Source organism: Arachis ipaensis, chromosome B8, assembly GCF_059453495.1.
Source record: "Arachis ipaensis isolate K30076 ecotype BB chromosome B8, ASM5945349v1, whole genome shotgun sequence".
NCBI lineage: Eukaryota > Viridiplantae > Streptophyta > Magnoliopsida > Fabales > Fabaceae > Arachis > Arachis ipaensis.
The window spans coordinates 44550146-44563007 of record NC_142443.1 but is presented as its reverse complement, the minus strand read 5'-3'; the positions used below and the strand labels follow the sequence as shown (position 1 = coordinate 44563007).

General features: G+C 37.4%; 1 protein-coding gene across 1 annotated transcript; it reads right to left on the bottom strand.

Moving 5' to 3' along the window:
- Nucleotides 1–1863: 1863 nt before the first annotated feature.
- LOC148547878 (uncharacterized) lies at nt 1864–11319 on the bottom strand. The gene is made up of 4 exons (XM_088495561.1): nt 11235–11319; nt 3903–4905; nt 2068–2247; nt 1864–2014 (listed from the first exon to the last, which is right to left on the bottom strand). Exons 1-4 carry the CDS (start codon nt 11317–11319, stop codon nt 1864–1866), a joined length of 1419 nt encoding a protein of 472 aa, XP_088351687.1.
- Between the last annotated feature and the right edge of the window lie 1543 nt (nt 11320–12862).

The window sequence follows — 12862 nt, the reverse complement described above, 5'->3', positions numbered from 1 at the left end:
AAATCTCCAGATCACGCGCACGCGTGAGCCATGTGTGCGCGTTGATGCTCGCTAGTTGTCTCCTTTATTTCTTGAGTTCCTTCAATTTTTGCAAGCTTTCTCTCCATCCTCTAAGCCATTCCTACCCTATAAAGCCTGAAAACACTGAACACACAGATCACGGCATCGAATGGTATAAAGGGGAGTTAAAATACACAATTTAAAGGCTTAGGAAGCAAGTTTTCAATCATAGAACAGAATTAGGAAGGAATTGTAAAATCATGCAATTTATATGAATAAGAGTGCAAAAGCTTGATAAAAACCACTCAATTGAGTATAAGATAAACCATAAAATAGTGGTTTATCAAACTCCCCACACTTAAACATTAGCATGTCCTCATGCTAAGCTCAAGGAGACAAAAAGAATGAATAGGGGAAAGTAAGACTCATGAGATGCAACCTATATATGAATGCAACTACATGCTAAGATATTTCTATTTACTTGGTTAAAAGTAAACAAGTTTTTTTTCAAGACAAATATAAATCAAATTTCACTAATTCCAATCATACAGTAAGAGACAAGTAAACTTGTAAGAAGATAGCTCATGAAAGAAGGGAACATAAAATCAAGCATTGAACCCTCACTGGTAGTGTATATGCACTCTAATCTCTCAAGTGTCTAGGGTAGTCCACTCTAGTCTCCTCTATTCGTGCGTTCTAAAATTTGTTCTTCATTTAACCAATCAACAAATATTTAGTGCACACATGCAAACATCATGAGGTCTTTTTTCAAGGTTGTAATGGGGCTTAGGTAAGGGTGAGGATACATGTATGGCCAAGTGAGCTAAGAATTGAATCCTTGATTAACCTAAGTTTTCACCTAATGCACACATATTCCCTATGCTTCTAAAATCATGCCTAACTACCCATAGTCTCATTTTTGTGCTTTTCACCTACTTATGTATTTAAATGTTCTTCTACTTTATCTTACATGCATTGATCTTTTTATTGAACTTAACATTGGGATGCTTTCATTCCCCTAAATTTGGATTTTTTTTTTTTTGGGAAGCATTACAACATCAATGCATTTGGTTTTCATAATTTCACATGAGTAGCATTCAAATTCTTAATATTCATCAATTAAGCAACACACATTCTTATTAACCAGAGTTCCCATAGTTTCCCACACTTAATTTGACACACAATCCCTATCTTAAGTTAGCCAAAGATTCAATTGGGGTAGTTCATTATTTTTCCGCTTAAGGCTAGTGATGTGGTAACATAAAGAACAAAAGGGAATAGAAAAGGTTCAAAGTGGCGAACAAAGGTAATTAGAATGGTAGGCCATTTGGGATAGTGAGCTAATAACAAATGATGGCCTCAATCATATATATGCATGAATACATTAAACAATGGACATATAGAATGGAAAAAAATATAGATTACAATTATAGAGAAGAAAACACACAAGAATAAAAATAATGGTTAAATCATGTAACCATATAATTAGGCTCAAAATCTCACTGGGTTGTGTGTTTTAGCTCTAAACCATGTTCCAAGTTACAATCTTCAGACAAGTTTAACATAGAATTTTAATTTGAATTAGTGAAATTTTCAAAAATAGGGTCTTGAAAAGAAACTTATTATTTTTCAACCGAGTAAAACCTACATGCAAACACTTATTATTATGCAATCTATCTTATCTCACAAAAGAAAGAAAAAAATAACATATTGGTGTTAAGAAAAAGTAACTACCTCCGGAAGTCAGGTACTGACTGACCTCCCCACACTTAAAGCTTGGCACCGTCCTCGGTACCATCAGTCAGGAACAAAGGGGGGCTAATTGCCAACAATCAGCTCCTTAGGCATGTAAATCGGCGCTTGTTACTGGTTGCCAACCTCTGAAGTATCTAAAGGAGCAGCTGATTTGTTGAGGGTGCTTGTGATGTGGAAGGAGAAGGAATATCTCCGGCCAGGTCTGCAGTCTGGCTGGTAGTGGCTACTGGGGTCTGTTGTATGTTCTGTTGGGGACATACTGATCATCCCACGGAATTATGGCATTGGTGCTCACAATAGTGGTTAGTAAACCGCACAGTGTCCCTTGCGGAAAATGCTTTCTCGGTTTTATCAACCTTGATGATCCTCTTGGCCCGCCTTGTGTATGGCTTGACTGATGTTGAGGATGGTTCCGCAGCCAGTGCTCTTTTCGTTCCTCTCCTCGCCGTTGGCTTGTTAGAGGCTTTCTCTGTACCCTTCCTGGTGGCCATCCTGAAAAGGGAGAAAAGAAAGGGGCATGAAATCAAATAGCTAGAACCGGGAGGAGGAAAATACAAGTGATAATCAATGCCAAGGTAAAGAAGAGTGTCGTAAACACATGGTCACGACTCCATGTAATTAGGACATCAATAGAAATATAGCATGATATATTAAGACAATTAGATGCAAGATGTTTATCAGCATGCCGGCAAGGGCATGAGTAGCATAGATCAAGTATTAATAGCTCAATTTGATTATCAAATGTAACAAACTAACAATCATGTTTGTGTTGACAATTATATTTAATCAATAAAATATTACAAGAGTTTTGTGAAAAACAGGCAGTAGAGTAGAAGAATAGAATAATTAAGAATTCACAATGCTATACAGACTTTTCACAAAACTTGGTATGCATGTAAAATATGTTAGGGGAAAGTAAAAACTCCAAACATGCATGCAACCCAAAAATTAATATTAATTGTCAAATCACTCCCTAATATATCCACAAGCAAATATAGAAGAAAACAAGCAACCATTTAAATTTCTAACACTAATTAAAAGAATGCAAAAAGAATAGAAAAATAGTAAGAAGGAAAGAAAGAAGATAGAAAAAAGGAACCTTGAGAAGAAGATGAAAAGAGAGAGGTAATGGAGGATGTGAGTGGGAGAAAAGTAAGATGAGAAGAAGAAGAAGAAGAAAGAAAGAAGAAGAAAGAAGAAATAATTAGGATTGAAAAGAATTAGGATTGAGGGATGGATGATTTGAAATCAGGCGCTGAGGTAGTTTAATTGTGCGTCGCATGCGACGCGTACGCGTGGGTTGCGTAAAATTGAGAGTGACGCGTAGGCGTCAGGCACGCGTACGCGTGGATCGCTACATATTGAAAATGACGCGCACGCGTCAGGGACGCATACTCGTGGATAAATTTATACCTTTAGCAAGATTCCAGCATGGGGGCAGCACAACTCTTTGTTCAGCATGCTATTGACGCCGATTTCCAGGGTCACGCGTACGCGTGGGCTTGTTTATGCACAAGGCATGGTTCCAGCGTCACTCCTGCCCAACTCTCTGTTCAATTCCTTGGTGTTGCGAAATTACACATGACGCGCACGCGTGTGGGATGCCTGCGCGTCGATCCCTCTCCTTTTTTTTCACGTTATGCAGAATGCAGATGATTATGCAAAAATTATGAATGAATACGAGGAAAAACAAAATAAAATAAAACTAGGAATGAAGAGGGACGATCATACCATGGTGGGTTGTCTCCCACCTAGCACTTTTAGTTAAAGTCCTTAAGTTGGACATTAGGCGAGCTCCTTGTCATGATGGCTTATGCTTGAACTCATCCTGAAATTGCCACCAACGCTTGGACTTCCAATAATCTTCATCATTCTCAAGTGAATATGCCAAGCCTTGAGGGAGTTCTCCACAAGCTTTGAGCTCCCAAAGTCGATCCTCTTGTATGCCTGGATCCCAAATCTTGTATCCACACCCGTCTTGAAGTGGATCACCATTGTCCCAACTGGGTGGCAAGCAGTCTGAATTCTCTATGGAGTACCAAACTCTTTTTTTAGATCTAACCAAATTATCACCAGTTGAGCACTTACATCTAGCTCTTGAAATATCAACCTTGATGAGCCTTGATTTGCAACTCCAACCACTAAACATTCTTCTCTTACGCTTTATGCCACAAAGCTTCCTTAGTTGTCCGTCCGTTTCAAGAATACCATACTCAAGTGGGATAGCAAGACGAACAAAGATAGGTTTTACCCACTCAAGTAAAGGAATAGACGGCAACCTAGGTGGAGAGGTCTCCAACGACCTTGACAAAGCATTTCCAACTCCCAGCCAACCTTCCTGAAGGACTTCCAGTCCCACATCATTCTTAGACTCAATCGAAGAAGGATCTTCATAATCAGTGAGTTCATGTGGGGATGTGGGTTCATCACTAGGAAGACTTGATTCATGATCATCTTCACCAAGGGAACTCGCTTCTTGATCTCTTCCGTCCAGTTCTTCATAGGGAATATACCATGGAGGTTGTGTACTAACCTCCTTGATAATTTCAATCTTTTTAGAGGAATACTCTACAATTCTTGATTCCCATGGAGGTTCAGCATCTCCTAAGTCTTCAACCACTTCTTCCTCTTCAACTATTACGGCTTCCTTCACTTGTTCCAATACAAAATCAAGTTCCTCATTGTCCACTGGAGTTTCTAGTGTCTCCTTCATGTTACGCTCTTCTATTGATTCTTCACATGTAGCCATGGGAGTTTCTTGAGTGCTCAGATGTTGGGGAACTAATCGATTTACTACCTCGGCCAAGGTAGCCGTAAATTCTAGTGCTTCCTTTTTCATCTCTCTTTGCCCTTGAAGAAGAATACCAAGTGTGTCATGCATTGGAGATTGGGGTGGATATAAAGGTTCATTGATTGGGAGGAAAGGTTCATGATAAGAGGGTGGTTCATCATAATAAGGGTGTGGCGGTTCAACACTCTCCATCTTTTCCACTTGTTGCACAACACACTTTAATTCCTTGTTCTCAAATTGAGATCCTTCAGCCATGAGGGCTTCGGGTGCTATTCGGCGTACCACTTGGTCCAATTGATAAAGGGTTGCCTGAAATTGATCCACTGTTTCTTTGAGAGGATCCCTTGACTCTTGTCCAGCTTGAATAACATGATTAGGATCATATGACTCTTGGGTTGATGGATATGAACATGGTATATATGGATGTGGTGGTTCTTGGGAGTAATTGGGTTGGAATTGGGGTGGATCTATGTATGGCTCATATGGCTCATAGGGTGGTTGATATGGTGGATAAGGGTTAGGGTCATGTGAGGGTGTTTGGTGGTAGGGGGCTTGTGAGTTTGGTGGTTAAAACCTGTGTTGAGGAGGGGGGTCATAGGCATATGGTGGGGCTTGTTGGTAACTACAAGGGGGTCCACCATATTCATCATCTTGGTATGCACCCTGGAATGGCTCTTGACCATAGTAATTTGGTGGAGGTTGGTTGTCACGAAAAGGTCCACCATAACTATTGTCTTGATATGCATTATAGAATGGTTGTTGGTTATAGCACATTGGAGGGGGTTGTTGCCAAGAGGGTTGATCAAATCCTTGTGGCTCCTCCCATCTTTGATTGTTCCAACCTTGATGCATGTTCTCATTATAGCTTCCATTCCCTACAACATAATTAGAACCAAACTCATAGCGACAGGGGTGAGAATTCATAGTAGCTAATAAAAACAAAAACTAATAAAAATAAGCAACTAAGTCCTAAAACTAACAAAAACTAACAGATAAGCAAAAAGAAAATATTTACAATAACCAATAATAAGGCACACGTTTGTAACTCCCCGGCAACGGCGCCATTTTGATGAACGGATTTCTGTCGGTAAAGAATTCACAAATAAATTCTCGTTGCTAGTATAGTTTCTAAACCAACAAAGAATCCTTTCATACAAAAACTTGTTTGTCACTAAAGCAAACCCAATAAAAATAAATCGAAGTATTTAAATCTCGGGTCGTCCCTCAAGGAATTGCAGGGAGGTGTATCTATTATTGGTTATGGGAAAAATATATTTTTGGGTTTTTGAAATAAGGAACAAGGAATGTAAAATAACAAGAAAATAAATTAATAATTAAGAAAACTTTTGGCAAGGTATGAAAATTACAAGTCCTATCCTAGTTATCCTTATAAATTGTGATGAGAATTGGCTATTGCTCCCACTTAGTTAACCTCTAACTATGAAGGAAAGTCAAGTGGATGAATCAATTTGATTCCTCAAGTCCTAGTCAACTCCTAAGGAAAGACTAACCTTAGAGGGATCCAAATTAATTAGCAAATTTCAATCATCAATCAACAAAGGAGTTTGATAACTCAAGTGTCTCCAATTACTCAACCAAAGCCAAAAGGAGAGAAATCTAAATTAAATTGAAAGCATCAATAACATAAATTAAAGAAAGCAATCATAAACATGAAATACCTCAAATTGCATTAAATAGAAAATTAAATCTAACATGGAGAATTCATAAACTAAATTGGCAACATAAAGTAATCAACAAGAGGAATAAGTAAACTAAAGGACTAGAGCAAATAAGGGTAGAAGAGAAACTAATTAAACTATGATAGAAACTTGAAATTAAGAAAAGCTAATCCTAAAATCCTAAAATCTAAGAGAGAGGAGAGAGCCTCTCTCTAGAAATTGCATATAAAACCTAACTAATGTGTAAAGTGAGTGAATGATTCAATGTGTCAAAGTCTCTGCTTGTCCCCTGGCTTTAGTCTGCGTTTCTGGGCCGAAAACTGGGTCCAAACTCAGCCCAAAATCGCCCCCAGTATTTTCTGCGTTTTCTGCACATGGCGCATGTCACGCGTACGCGTCAGTCACGCACACACGTCGATGGTCATCTTCGCGTGTCACGCGTACGCGTCAGGTACGCGCACGTGTGAGCCATGCGTGCGCGTCGATGCTCGCTGGTTGTCTCCTTTATTTCTTGTGTTTCTTCCATTTTTGCAAGCTTCCTCTCCATCCTCTAAGCCATTCCTGCCCTATAAAGCCTGAAAACACTGAACACATATATTACGGTATCGAATGGTATAAAGGGGAGTTAAAATAAACAATTTAAAGGCTTAGGAAGCAAGTTTTCAATCATAGAACAGAATTAGGAAGGAATTGTAAAATCATGCAATTCATATGAATAAGTGTGCAAAAGCTTGATAAAAACCACTCAATTGAGCACAAGATAAACCATAAAATAGTGGTTTATCACTATGCTACCAACGAATTGATTCTTATTTTGATCAATTCTGAACCGACATAAAATTCTCTTTGTCATGGGTCCTACAGACTCTCCACCTACCCCACCTATCATATTTGCTCGAGGACGAGCAAAAATCTTAAGTTTGGTATTGCAAAAGCTTTGCTTTTTGACTTCTACGACTCCTGCAAAGAGCCATGAGGGAAGAACAACAAAGATAAGGGAGTGACATTGAAGAGATCAAGCATTACATTGGATCCTCAAGTAGGAGTAGTAGCCGCCATCATTAAGGTGGATTCGTTCTCTTAATCCCCTTTTCTTATGATTGTTTTTCTGTTTTCTGTTATGCTTTCTGTTCTCTTGTTCTTGTTGCATGATCATCTATGCCTTAAAGTTATAAAATGTTCCATATATCTCTCACCTGGCTTAAAAAAAAATTATTTTTTTTGAAAAGAATTGAGAGATGCATAAATTTCAAGTTTATCTTAAGAATAGTTCAATTATCTTGATGTGGTGGCATTGCTTTTGTTTTCTGAATGTATGAATGAACAGTGCATATTTGAAGTTGAAATTAAGAATGTTGGCTCTTGAAAGAATGATGAAAAAGGAAAAGTATTATTGGTAATCTGAAAAATCTAAAAATTGATTATTGAAGCAAGAAAAAGCAGCAAAAAGAAAAAGAAAAAGCATGTTGCAAAAGAAATATATATATATATATATATATGAATGCGAAAAAAAAAAGAAAAAAATAAAAAGCAGAAAAAGCCAATAGCTCTTTAAATCAAAAGGCAAGAGCAAAAAGTCAATAACCCTTTCAACCAAAAGGCAAGGGTAAAAGGATCCAAGGCTTTGAGCATCAATGGTTAGAAAGGCCTAAAAGGAGTAAAATCCTGGCCTAAGCGGCTCAAACAAGCTGTCCCTAACCATGTGCTTGTGGTGTGAAGGTGTCATGTGAAAACTTGAGACTGAGCAGTTAAAGTTGTGATCTAAAGCAAAAAGAGTGTGCTTAAGAACTCTGGACACCTCTATTTGGGGATTCTAGCAAAACTGAACCACAATCTGAAAGGGTTCACCCAGTTAAAGTGTCTGTGGTAGGGGTGGCAAGCGGGGAAGCCCGCCCCGCCCAGCCAGAAGCCCGCCCTGCCCCGCCTAGTGATGCGGTCCTAGAATCCCACACCACCCCGCCTAACTGCGGGCTGGCGGGCTAGCGGGCTAAGCCCGCCAAAGCTCCTCTTTTTTTTTTACTATTTACTATTAAATAATATATATAATTTCACAATCATATTAATAAATTTATAATTTTTAAAGGCATAAAAAATTATATTTTTTATATTCATAAATATTAAAATCTTTGTAATTATAAATATCTAATAAACATAATTATAAACCAAGTTTTCATCCAAAACATAAGTATAAATATTCTCTCCAAAGCAAAATAAACATAATTTAAAACATAATTATAAATATTGTCTCCAAAGTAACATAAACATAATCCAAACCACTAAATTTTTGTCTTCATACTCTTGTAAGTTAGGTTAGTTAGGTTTTGGAAAAAAATTGTAAAAATACCCCCTCACTAAAAAAACAATAAGCCCCGGCGGGGAAGCCCGCCCCGCCCCGCCAAAGCCCACGGTTTAAGCGGTGCGGGTTAGGCTGGCTTTTGCTATTTGGTGATCCCAATTTTCCAGCCCGGCCCGCCTTTTTTGGTGGGTTACGCGGGCAGGTCTGGCGGGTTTAGGCCCGTTTGCCACCCCCTAGTCTGTGGCATTTATGTATCCGGTGGTAATACTGGAAAGCAAAGTGCTTAGGGTCACAGCCAAGACTCTAAAAGCTATGTTCAAGAATAAAAAAGAACTAAACTAGGAGAGTTAATAATATCATCTGGATTCTAAGTTTCTAAAGAGACTAACATTTTTGAGTTTCAATGGATAGTGAGATGCCAAAACTATTCAGAAGCAAAAAGCTACTAAGCCCTGCTCATCTAATTGAAACTGAGATTCATTGGAAACTCTGAGATTTATTGTATCTTACTCTTTTTTTTACCCTACTATATTTTTAGTTTCTTGGGGACAAGCAACAGTTTAAGTTTGGTGTTATGATTAGTGGATATTTTATACGCTTTTTGGCATCAGTTTCATATAGTTTTTAGCATGTTTTGATTAAGTTTTATTAATTTTTCATAGGTTTTAGTGTAAAATTCACATTTTTAGATTTTACTTTGAGTTTATGTGTTTTTATGCAATTTCAGGTATTCTCTGACTGAAATTGAGGAGCTGGAGCAAAAGTCTGATCCAGAGACAAAGAAAGCACTGCAGATGCTGTCCGGATCTGACCTCCTTGCACTCGAAAGAGCTTTTCTGGAGCCACAGAAGTCCAAATGAAGCGTTCTCAATGTCTACGGAAAGCTGACTTACAGATCTTTCAGTAATAGATAATAGTTTATACTTTGCTTCAGAATTGAAGGCCCAAAACTGGCGTCCAACGCCAGCCTCCTGCTCTATTCTAGCGTCCATCGCCCAAAGGAGGAGACCAGCGTCCAAACACCCAAAGAGGACCCCCTAGCCAGTGTACAATGCCCGAGAAGCCTCCTAGCACGTAGATCTCATCAAAGCTCAGCCCAAACACTCACCAAGTGGGCCCCAAAAGTCGATTTTAGCACTAACAGACTGTTTTACCCTTTTATGTAATCCTTAGTCATTAGTTTAGTATTAAAGGGAGAAAATCACACTTGTTTAGGATCTCTTCCAGCATATTTCTTTTTTCACATTGTATTTTCTATCAGTATGAGTTTCTAAACCTCCTAAGTTGAGGAGAGGAGCCCTGCTGAGTTTTATGGATTAATAAAAGTATTACTGTTTCTCTTCAATCCGTGTTTGATTCTCTATTCTAAGATGTATCTTCGTTCTTCATCAATATGAATGCGTTGAACTGGCATAAGGTTATCACATTCTATATGGGTTTAGATTGAGTCTTTCATCGGACAATGATGAACCACCAGCTTGATTATACATCTCTTAGACGGTTAATGCACGACTTCGTTGGAGACTTCTCGAGACACCAGTCAGCCGAAGCACAGAAAGATTAGGGTCTCTGGGGTAGAGGCTAGAACCACATGCGCAGCATCCTCTTATCCGGAAGATTCAACCTCATCTGTGGCGTTTTGAGTAGGATCACCAAAGAGAATGAACTGCAGGAGATTCACCTTCAATCAGACTGGATCCGCACTAACCCTGCGATTCATATCTGGAAGAGTATTGGCGGCTACTCAAACTAGCGTCAATCACATACAGCCTACCATAGAAAAAATTCATTCACAATTGAAGAAGACAGTAATACCAGAGTTAATCCAGAAGGACAAAGCATCTCCAAGCCTTAACCATCTTCTTATCACTGGTTACATTCGAATTCACAAAGTATTTTATACCTTTTTTTCATTATTCCTTTTATGAAATCACAAACATACCTACATCTCCTATTTGTTTGACTAAGACCTGCAAGATAACCATAGCTTGCTTCAAACCACAATCCTTGTGGGATCGACAATGACTTGCTCAGGTATTACTTGGACGACCCAGTGCACTTGCTGGTTCAGTTGTATGAAGTGTGGGGATTCATGCACCACTACCCCATTTTTCACAGGATTTCTCTCAGAAGTATACATGAATTGGTTGTTTGCAACCATTTCAATGAGTTTCTGTACCTCTTCAGGCATTTTCTTCAAGTGGAGTGATCCACCAGCAGAATGGTCCAAAGACATCTTGGACATCTCAGATAGACCATCATAGAAGATACCTAGGATAGTCTATTCTGAGAGCATGTCAGGATGACATCTCCTGATTAGTTGTTTGTATTTTTCCTAAGCTTCATAGAGGGATTCACCCGTTTTTTGTCTGAAGGTTTGAACTTCCACCCTGAGCTTGGTCATCTTTTGAGGTGGAAAGAACTTGGCCAAAAAAGCATTGACCAGCTTTTTCCAAGAGTCTAGGCTTTCCTTAGGTTGGGAATCCAACCATATCCTAGCTCAGTCTCTAACAGCAAAAGAGAAAAGCATAAGCCTGTAGACCTCAGGATCCACTCCATTGGTCTTAACAGTATCACAGATTTGCAAGAATTCAGATAGAAATTGATGTGGATCTTCCATTGGAAGTCCATAAAATTTGCAATTCTGTTGCATTAGAGACTAATTGAGGCTTAAGCTCAAAGTTGTTTGCTCTAATGGCAGCTATGGAGATACTTCTTCCATAGAAGTTAGAAGTTGGTGTAGTGTAGTCACCAAGAACCTTCCTTGCATCTCCTTCATTATTATGTTCGGCTGCCATATTTATGTTTTTAGCTTCTTGTTCGAATAGCTCTGTGAGGTTTCCTTTGGAGTGTTGTACTTTAACTTGTTGTAAACGCTTCCTTAAGGTCCTCTCAGGTTCAGGATCATGATCAAAGAGAGATTCTTTATCCTTGTTCCTGCTCATAAACAAAAGGAAAGAATGCAAAAAGAGAGAAAGAAAAGGATTCTCTATGTCAAAGTATAGAGGTCCTTTGTTAGAGAGAGATAGATCAAGAAGAAAAGAAAAGAATATGTCCTTTAATAAGGATAGTTTTCGAAAATTAATAGAGAGAAAAGGGAAGATATTTTCAAAAATAGAGAGGGAAAAGAGGATGAAAATTTCAAAAAAGAAGATAGAAAAATTAGTTAAGAGGTTTTGAAAAAGAAAAAAGAGAAAGAAAAATAAAAAGAGAATAAGATAAAACATGCAACTAGATAACTAATAAGATTTGAAAATAAAAGATTTGATTTTGAAATTCAATTTTTAAAATTGGAAAAGAAAAGTCAACAAGATAAGATAAGAATTGAAAAGATTTGAAAAAGATTTGATTTTGAAACTTGAAATTGAAACAAGATAAGATAAAGATTTGAAATTAAGTTGAAAAGATAAGATTTGAAATTTGATTTTTGAAAAAGATTTGATTTTGAAGTTTAAAATTAAGATAAGGTATGATAAAGATTTGAAAAAGTTTTGAATTTTAAAATTTTAAAAAGAAAGATAAGATAGGAAAGAATCAAATTAAAATAAAAGATTTTAAAAAGATTTAAAAAGATAAGATTTGAAATTTAACTTTACTAACAAGAAAACTATCTTTAGAAATTTTTAAATCAAAATGAACAAGATTTTCGAAATATTTTTGAATAAAGATAAGAAAGATATTTTTTTATTTTTTTGAATTAATGAAGAAAGAGAAACACGACTAAAAGACACCAAACTTAAAATTTTTTAGATCAAAAGATACTAGTTTTCAAAAATTAAGAAAACAAACACCAAAAGACACCAAACTTAAAAATTTTAAGATCAAAACAAGAAAAGAAACAAGAACAACATGAATACCAAGAAGAACACTCAAGAATAAATTCGAAAATTCAAAGGACACAAAGAACACACAAAGGACATCAAACTTAAGAACTGACACTAGACTCAAACAAAAGACACTTTTTTTTTGAAAATTTTTGGAAAAAGAAAACAAGAAAGTTTGAAACTTTAACAAGAACAAGAACAAAAAACTCAAACAAAAGTTAAAGATCAATAAAGAAAAGCAAAGATTTTTGAAAAAAATTTTATTTATTTTTTGACAAAGAAAACAAAAGACTCAAACAAAATAGTAAAAAGTACCGAACTAAGCAACAAGATAATCCGGTAGCTTGTCAAATCTGAACAATCCCCGACAATGGCACCAAAAACTTGGTGCACGAAACTGACTCTGCACGTTTCGCACAGATAGACCGACAAGTATACCAGGTCGTCCAAGTAATACCTCAGGTGAGTGAGTATCGATCTCACGAGGATTGTTGGTTTAAGCAAGCAATGGTTACCT

Bases quoted from the DNA above. Each gene is read 5' to 3' on its own strand.
- LOC148547878 (XM_088495561.1), bottom strand. From the start codon at position 11,319: ATGGCAGCCGAACATAATAATGAAGGAGATGCAAGGAAGGTTCTTGGT. The intron at 4,906-11,234 runs GTATCTCCATAG...ATGTTATTCAAG, and splicing joins TTCTAACTTCTATGGAAGAA to CTGGACAAGAGTCAAGGGAT. The intron at 2,248-3,902 runs GTTTAGTGGTTG...CTCCCTTTTCAG, and splicing joins ATAAAGCGTAAGAGAAGAAT to GATGGCCACCAGGAAGGGTA.